Source organism: Epinephelus moara, chromosome 18, assembly GCF_006386435.1.
Source record: "Epinephelus moara isolate mb chromosome 18, YSFRI_EMoa_1.0, whole genome shotgun sequence".
NCBI classification, from domain to species: Eukaryota; Metazoa; Chordata; class Actinopteri; order Perciformes; family Serranidae; genus Epinephelus; species Epinephelus moara.
In genome coordinates, this window is record NC_065523.1 from 26,724,416 (window position 1) to 26,733,932 (window position 9,517).

Here is a 9,517-nt window from a genome sequence, read left to right on the forward strand (position 1 = left end):
CAGGCACGAGGTCCTGCAGTTCTGCTGGCTGTCTCCAGACAAGCGGGCCACAGCAGAGGAAGTTCACCGTCTGCTCATCTATCTCCGCATGCAAGGCCAGAAGGACATAGAAGAAGACTTTGAGCAACGTTGGGATGCTCTCAAGCCCAACCCTTCCACGCGGCAGACCACTGTCAGCCACTCCTCTTTCCCAATCCTGGAACAGTTCGCCGATGATGCCCTGCGACAAGAGATCGACGAAGTTCTCACTGTCACTGAAACAAGCAAAGGTCTCAGCTTTGAGTATGTTTGGGAGGCAGCCAAGCATGACCACTACGATGGCAGCCACGGGCGTTCAGGCATGGACACAACATTAAACTATCACAGCATGTTCTTTCCCGTTTCCAGCGAAGACATCCAAGCTCATTTCCCCGATCCTGTAGCCAGAGCAGCGGGCACAGAAAGTGGAAACACTCCTTCAGGAATTCCTGGGATTGTACCAGTGTTTGATGCACAAAAGCCATCTAATGGAAATGAATATTACATACAACTAGAAGAACCAGGGGAGAGCACTGTAGGGGAAGATGGGAACAGAGACCAAGACATGGACTTCAGTTCAGGCCGGCAAGACTTTGTTGTTCTCCAAGATGTCCGTCTGGATGAGTCTAGCACCGATGCTGATTTTTTCCACCAAAGTATTGACTCCAAGGATTCCTATTTACCAGACAGCCACATCTGGTCGTCTCTTGAAAATGACAGTCCATACCACACCAACATTTTCACAGATGGGGGGTCCAAGCAAGAGGACTCTCCATCCTGGAGACAGAGTTTTATGGAGCTTCCAGAACGCAATGGCAACCCTTTCCATGAACGTGCACCTTTAGAAGTCCAGGAGGTGGATACAGATAAAAACAATGGGGACTCTTTTTTAGGGGATAGTTCAGAAGCTCCTCACGTGATGGATTCTTTGGAAGTGGAGGGGGAGAAAACAGATGTGAAGAGGCTTCTGAACACTGAAAAACTAGCTGATAACTTTATGTTTCTCAAAGACCAGAACCTAATGAAAGGCGGATCAAGTCTCTCAAGTCCACAGGAGAATTTTCTTTTACCTGGCCTTGCCCACGAACCAGAAGAAAGATTCAAAATGAGCTCTTGGGACAACCTTGAGAATTTAGGCAGCTTATTAACAGCAGACACTTATTTAAAACCTGCAGCAAGTAGCACATCCTCTAGACAGGAACTTTTAGACTCCCCAAGTACCAGCTTGGGAGAGTTATGTCCGTCTCTGATAAAAAATGAAACACTGGTGCCTTTCATTACAGTGGACACAGACGATAACACAAGCAACCAGCTGCCAGTTAGAAGTAGTTCTTCCACCGAAGACCTTGGTCTGCTGCAATCCTCCGACGGAGGTAAAGACTCTGGTTTTGATTCTACCTCAGAGAGGTTTGAGGTTATCATCAGTCAGACTGATGACCACACCCCTGCATTCTCTGAAAGTGCCACTACAGACTCATTGTGCACAGATGCCAAAATTCCCAGCCTTGAAGATGACCAAGGAACCTCAAAGGATAATGTTCAGCCCGTAGGAAGTGAAATGCCTGAAAACCTCCAAGTCCAAGCATCAGACAACGGACACAGTGAAGACCTCACAAGTAACGATCTGTTGAGTGAGCTTATTGAGGATGCGGACATAGAACTGGAAACCACTCTGTCTGACCACGAAGAATCCTTTATGGACACTAATGGGGGCCCTATTGTCAGATCTTCTCTGTTGGTCTCTGGGCCATCTTTGGACCAGATCAGCCAGGACAGTTTACTGGAAGACAGTATGTCCACCACTCTACCAACTGTAGATAACTCAGCCGAGACGCCAGACTCTTTAGACTCTCTCGATATCCACAGGCTAGGCGAACAAGGAGAAGAGCTGAGTGCTCAAATACCCCAACACAAACTGCAGCCTCCGTACAAAATATCAGACAGCGGGTATGAGACGGAGAACCTGGAGTCTCCCGAGTGGAACTCTCAGCCTAATGTTAAAGACCACTCTCCGGCAAAAAATGGCACGAGTGCTGCCAAAGAAGAGGAGGAGACAGAGGAGCTCACAGCTGCGACGAATCTGGTCCCACCAGAAATCATCATCTCCGAAGTAGAGGGTGTGCTGGATGCTCAGAGTGAGAGCCCGCAGCCAGATCATGAAGCTCCTCCTGAGGAGCCTCTCATGGGCAGTAATTACAGAGACTCTGCCTACTTCTCAGACAATGAATCAGAACCTGAGAAAAAATCTGAAGAAACGGTTGCAGGAGGTTCTGGTGAAGTCACGTGGCTGAGGAACTCTGCAGATGCGGTCAGCGGGGCTGCAGGAGGGTCAGCACCGGAGGTCAGCGTGGTCAGAGATGTAGATTCTTTACTTTCCCTGCAAGAATCTTCTCCAGCTGCTGAAGCACAGACTGATGCAGAAACACATCCTGATGTTGGGAGTGTGTTACCGGAGGCAGATGTAGACATCTCAGAAAAAAGCGAGAAGGAGGTGACAGAGGCTACAAACAGTCAAAATGAAGATGGAAACAAACCAGATTTGTTAAAAGACATCACATCTCCTGATCAACCAGATCCATCAGAAGGTATAGAAACCCCAACTCCAGCTCCTCCTGTTGCCCCATCAGAGCCAGAGCCAGAGAACACAGGTCACGCTAAACTAACCAGGACCTACGCGAGTGATGGTCATAAGATAAAAGAGCCGGACATGGAGGGGCGTTACCTGGGGAGGCGGGATGGCTCGGGTCAGGAGGATGGCGTAGATGCAGACGAGGAGGACGAGAACAGCGACGACTCCGATGATGACATGCGTGGATACCAGCTACACAGTTCCAGCTCAGACAGCGAGGACGATACCGTGCATACGGTGCCGCTCATTATCTCAGATGATAGCAGTGCGAAGAACCTGAAGAGCTTGTTGAAACCCACCACGCTGAACATCCAGGCATCATCTTCACCGTTTCCTGCGAGGGGCAGTGAAGATCACTCCAGAAGATCTGTGTCTTTCTTTGATGATGTCACCGTCTACCTGTTTGACCAGGTAAAGTATTGTCTGTTTTGTTATTATAAGTGTAACTAGTAAGACACTTGTGTGGCTAATTAAAATCCAACTCATTGTGATGTAGGAGACCCCCACCAAGGAACTGGGTGACCACTCCTCAGGCTCACACAATCAGGCACCAGAGTTCAGCAGCCCAGTGCCCACTGCCAGCTACCTGAACCGGTTCACCAACTCTGAAAGCTCCACCGATGAAGAAGGTAGCGCCAAAATTCACAAAACGTGCAGCTGCTGAAATTTTCTTTACTTAAAATGCCCTGACGGAATCATTAAATTCCTGCAGGTGGTGGTTTTGAGTGGGATGATGACTTCTCCCCGGCACCTGCCTTCCTGCCCAAGACGGATAAAGACCCCGTCTCGAAAACGATGTCCTCATCTGCAGCATCCCGCTTTTCCTCTCCGCCCCCTGCAGCAGGGCGCGTGCTGGAGCCCAGCTGGACCGCCTCCTCGAACTACTCCCGCTTCTCCATCTCGCCGGCCAGCATCGCCAGCTTCTCCCTGACACATCTCACCGACTCTGACATCGAGCAAGGAGGCAAGTTGAGCATGCAGACACAACACACCTGCATAGGTTTTTACACAGGCTTAAAGGAATAGTTCCACATTTTGGACTGATGTGCTTTCTTGACAGGAATTAGATAAGAACATCAACACCACTCTCATCTCTGTCCAGCAAATATAAAGCTATGGTTAGCTTAGCAGTCTCCAGCAACACTCCAGGATGTTACCGTACTCAAAAAAACCCTGTAAAACCACAGCATTTGATATTGTGCTTCATTTTTTCCACATTGGACAGAGCAAGACTAGCTCTTTCCAGTCTTGGGGCTAAGCTAAGCTAACCAGTGCTGGCTGGAGCTTCATATTTACCATACACGCATTAGAGTGTTATCAATCTTTTTCTCTCTCAGCATCTTTCCCAACATGTCAAACTATTCCTTTAAAAATGGTTAATTTTTATTGCAGTTCTTCACACATCATATGCATGTCTTGGTGCAAATGTATATGACATTAGGTGCATTCACATGGACCCTCATATTCCACTAATAATCACGATAGAAGCCCCAAAAAAATGCCTCATGTAACCACCTCAGTTGGAAGACACTGGTCTGATCTGACCCTATCAAAAGAATTAGGTTGAGAGGGTTGGAGTAAATCTTTGATAATCAGTTAAATAGGAAAATATTAGCACCTTACAACCATGTAAACACTTCGAAAGATTCTTTCTTTCTGGTTGGAATAAATAGTTTCTGTCCCTGTATGTTTGTTGCACGCAGAGGTAACATTAGGTGACATAGGTGGTGCGTATGCTGCATACAATGTGCCACACTTGCTGTTTCCATGAGCCTTCGTCTATTGATTTGAATGAATGACTTATTTCGAACCAAAAAAAAAAAAAAACATAATAAAAAAAACAAACAAACCAAGAGAAAAGGAACAGTGTCCAAAAAGGAGTAGGTAGAAGTATGTCCCTACTGTTACGCCCCACCCTTATGCGGCACTATGGGGTGAACAAAACTCCAACACTGACCCATAATAACCACATAAACACCTTTAAAACACTCAAATCCATGGGATTTATTAGAATGAAAACATCAAACCAGGCAACAAAAATCCCAGGCTGAGAGGCAGCAGGACCCACAGTCCCCACACCAGCGGCCTCTCTCCTCTGCTGCTTCATAGGAGCTCTTAACCACCTCCTCCATGCCAGGTGTGCCGCACCTCGTTAACTAATGCAGCACACCTGGGCAGAGCTACAAGGGAGGGAAAAGGGACAGCAGCACAGAACACATACACAGCTGTAACACCTACCCGCCAGAGTATTATTTTGTATGAGCCAACGCCAGACCCACAGAATAATTTGTTCTATGATTTCAAATTTACATTTTTTGTTTCTTCTCATTTGCTAATGTTAGTTTGAATTGTATAAATGGAAAAAAATAAATAATAATGAAAACAATATTTTCTTTGAGGTACAGCGGAACACGTTGTCACCTTCAGTATCAATACTGTTGTCTTCGTCTCCTTTGTGGTCGTCTTGTCTGTGTGTCACTGTCACCGTCATGAAGATCCTGTTTCGTCCCACCAAACTCGTTTGCGTCTTCGTCCAAAATCAGATTCAGAATGTTGTTGATCGAGTTCATCAACATCTCCACGGCTTGTGTTACCGCGAACTTTTCCGTCAGCACTGGCATTTTCGTGCCGTTTACAAGCGGCTACATTTCTGTAAACAACATCTTCTGGTTTTCAGCGGCTCTTCTTCTTCACTTGGTTTTTGGACACAACAGCGTTGTTCTATTTCACAAGATGTGTAACAGCGCCCCCTATCTTATAACAGTGACAACAGGGATTGCTAGAAAATCTCGTCAGTGGCGGGGAAAGAGTTAAATTTCCTCTTTTAACTCATATATTATCTTAACCAGGAACCACTTCTTCTTTTGCAATTTATTTGTTGCATGAATTTAATTTTCTCAATAAGGTTGGGGAAAAAAAACTTCCTCTGTTATATTACTGGCAGATTAGAGGGAGGGAACCAGTTTGTGCAAGTCAGAAAAGTTATATTTTGATCAAATGCTTTGTGGTATGTAAACATCCATCTTATCGGATCACTTTATTTAGCATCTATGTATAAAATATTGTCCATGTAACCACAGCTAATGTCACTATCCTATCTGACATCTCCACTGACTACTGTTAATTGTAATATTCATCACTCAGTTGAATGCATGTTTTAACTCTCTCAATCCTCTTCTGTTCACCCCAGGGAGCAGTGAAGACGGAGAGAAGGACTAGTGTGATACATTTCCATGACACTATTGAAAAAACAAACCTATACTCGCACTTTTTGGAACCGGAGAACGGCTGAATAAGGACAAATGACACGGTTTGTGGGTCAAACCGTGGATGCTTCTCTCAGGCAGAACTGCTCTTTACCTACACGGAGATGGCCATGAGAACAAGGACTTTTCAGCAAATAAAGACAGACGAGGCCCAGCTCCCGTCTGAGCCGCATCACCTCTCCAGCTACATCAGTGTGTGTGATTTCAGTTCAGTGCAATTCCACTCGGGAGGATGGGGGAAAAAAAAAAAAAAAAAAAAGTTTCTAAATGTTTGCTTTAAAGACTCATCAAGCGCATTCCAGGTGTTTGGCTGCTTCTTTTTGTGTGTCAAAGTGCACTCGTTTTCCAGGACTTTTGCATCACCAAAAAAAGAAAAGAAAAGACAAAAAAAGACTTTTTATGCTCTGAATTCAACACTCTGGGCTGACGGACTTACCACTACAGCCAAATAGGAAGGAATAAGCTCTCTGATTTCAGCAGACCTAAAACTGAAGATCCAAGCTTTTTCTCTGACTTTGTTAATTTTGCTCCTTCATGTTGTGCGATTATTTCAGTGGTTGCCTCTTTTGGAAGAGTGATTTGTTTTCTCGTAACTCCTCGTTGGGTGTTAGTCACAGTCTCCTAATGGGAGAGAAACCATGCGTTGTATCCTTCTTTAGCAGCGTTCAAATAAGAAGGGTTGACCTTAAATAAGAATCCCTCATCTACAGAGGGGACACACTGTGTGTTCCTTTATTTATGTGTGAAAGGAATATTCACAGTAAGTAGTTTCATATTTTTGAGACGTCTCAGTAAGAGAGGAGGAGTGCGTTAGACAAGGATTGTCATGCTAATCCTTACGGAGGTGATTCAAGTGAGAGGCAGTCGTGAGAAGCTTAAAGACAAGTTATTCATTTTGTAACGCTTCATTTTATGCTCTGACACGTGCAGGAAGTTGGTTTTGACTACTTGTCACTGGATCTTATCACAGTGCCTGTGATGCTGTAAAGACAGCTGCACTCCTCCATTTCCTATCACTACAGAAATTTTCAAATCGCACGTTTAGTGGGATTGTGTAAAGAAAAAAAAGCAGGAGATTTTATTTTTAAATGTCAGAATGAAGAAATGTTAATGAGCTGTTTGTACCGTTGATGAGCTGTTTGTAAACAAATGTGCAATGAGTTTCATGATTTAGTCGGAATATGAGTTCCTAGGATGAACCCGGGTGAACGTGACGGCGTTTCTTCAGCAACGTGCAGGGACTTAAAGCTTCACATAAACACTACTAGAACAAAAACACTGCTGCTTTTATCAGTGTCATGAACAGAGTTGTCTGCCTTTTGTTTGTTTTTTTTAAACTTTGTGTCAAACTTAATGAACCTGTTCAGATGGCATTTTCTTCCTCCTTAAGGACCCCTCGTCCAGTTGCGTTTTCAGACATCTCATTGTATCTTATCATTTGCAGGCCTCTGTGGCTGTACAGGGTCGGCTGGGGACATGTGTGTATCATGATCGGTTTCTGTATAGAAGCGTAATGCAAACTGTTATGGATCAAGATATGCTTTCCCTCCAGGATTTCATGTACAGCTATGAAAACACAGTTCTCCTAACTGCGGATTTTACAGTTGCTGTATGGTTCTCTCCTTTTAAAGATTTCGTCACAGATGTACAGCCGTACTTCACCTGTAGTAGATAACGTCCATCTCTCCCACCCCAAATACAGAAGGCACTGTATCTTAGATAACCTCTGTTAAAAAACCAGCAGCCTGTGCTTCAGTTAAACTTGAACATTTATTTAAGGAAATCTTGTTTTATTTGACTACAGTATACATTTGCTTAATCTTGCACATTTGAGAAATGTAACTTAATGTTGAACTGTACCGATGTATGTAAATGTAAATTTTTCTTTTTCTTTGTCTGTAAATGGGAAATGACGTAACTGAGTTATAGGTATGAGGTTTCATTTTGTAACTTAAAGCTGAGTTGATCAGAGGGACATATCACAGTCATCGACTAAAAGCGGTTAAATTAAGACATGAACAGCAGATGTGAATTCAGTCTGTCCTTTAAACTTGTAGATTTTAAAAAAATATTTTTACTTCATATTTATCATGCTTAGTGTAATTGAATGAAATGTTTATAATTACACTGTTTAATATGAAAATAAATGCAAATGAACTTCTAATAGGTTTTGTAATGTGTCGCTGTGGTTGCTGCACACGGTAAGGATGTGCGTTACGGGGTCTGTCAGTCATCCAGCAGGGAAGGAATGACCCCTGGCTACGAAAACTGGCTCTGAGGATGTGGAAGGTAATTACTCTGGTGGGAAGGAGCCAGAGCAGGTGTGGGAGGTAGGATGGATAACAAATCCTCATCAGAATCAGCTGTTGAACAGGTACCTGTACATGTCTCCAAATAATGTAACTATTGTGCTAAGTACTCTAAATGCAACTTATAACTCACAGCTTTGTACCTTCCTCTGTGAAGGGTGGAACAAATGGTTGGTTGTACTTATCATAACTCATTATATAGCATTTTATTCTCTAATAAGACTATTGTGTCATCAAACCATATTAAATCTGCGTGGGAGGCAGATCTTGGTGTAGAGTTGACTGAGGAGGTGGGAAATTAGGGGATAAAGAGGCTCCATCTAAGCTCTACTAATGCCACAGTGCAGTTGATTCAGTTCAAAGTCATGCATAGATGACATTATTCCAAAGAAAAGATGCTGTCTGTGGCAGATGTAACTTCACAAGAAGTACTCTCTGTCATACGTTCTTGTTTTGTCCTAAGGTTGTTCCTTTTTGGCAGGATCTTCTCTTGGTATTGCAATATTTATGACACTCAGATTGAACTTGACATTTGGTTGTTCTGAAGCTTCCTTTGCTCTGCCACATACCGCACAGAGGTCCCTGATGGTTGGCACGTTAGTAGCACGTTTTTCCTGCGTCAAAGTGGAAAGCTAACATATCATTCACTGCTTGTTACCTGCGGTCAAACAGTCCAACCAGGCAGCGCTGATCAAATATGACTTAGGATTCTCCATTTCTCACCTCAGATGTTTTCAGGAACATGTTTTAGTGAAGTGTTTAGCAGCCACGATGAAAACAGTCAAGCCAAAACCAAGCACAGAAGCAAGCTCTCATTTAAAGACATGCCATACTATAACTTTTTTCAACATACTGTACTAAGACATTTTATGTTTTGTTTTTTTTTACATAAAATTCTCAGGTTAACAGTCAAACCTACAGTGTGAAAGTCCTGTGTATTGACCATCCACCATGTCTGCTGTTCTCCAGGGACGCCCCATTTATACCATGTCACCTGACTTTGGTCTGACTTTTACATATACTATGTTTTTTTTTTTTAAAATTAGTTATACATGGACTTCCTTTGTTTGTTTTTTTAATGCTTTATCTAAAGGAGCAAGAGAAAATCTTCAAGGAGGCATGTGTGAGTGTCTCCAGTTCATTAGCTCAGGGAGATAGAGGACCGGTTTGCGGGTTCAATTCTCAGGTGAACAGTCAGTCTGTTTTGCAAGGACAAAGTTAAAATGTCTAAGAAACACAGACAAAGTGGCTCTGGCCTGGTAGCTCAGGCTGTTAGAGGACTGGTTGGAAGTCCT

The 9,517-nt window shown here is 43.6% G+C and overlaps 1 protein-coding gene across 2 annotated transcripts in view; it reads left to right on the forward strand.

Annotated features, from left to right (window-relative positions):
- Nucleotides 1-8,091, forward strand: part of lmtk2 (lemur tyrosine kinase 2) — a 28,591-nt gene extending 20,500 nt beyond the window's left edge. For both annotated transcript variants that reach the window (XM_050068735.1, XM_050068736.1), the window contains exons 11-14: nucleotides 4-3,058; nucleotides 3,144-3,276; nucleotides 3,360-3,615; nucleotides 5,842-8,091. In XM_050068735.1, coding sequence (XP_049924692.1) covers nucleotides 4-3,058; nucleotides 3,144-3,276; nucleotides 3,360-3,615; nucleotides 5,842-5,866 — 3,469 coding nt within the window. In that variant the 3' untranslated portion in view covers nucleotides 5,867-8,091. The remainder of the gene's footprint in view (nucleotides 1-3; nucleotides 3,059-3,143; nucleotides 3,277-3,359; nucleotides 3,616-5,841) is intronic.
- The last annotated feature ends 1,426 nt before the right edge of the window (nucleotides 8,092-9,517 follow it).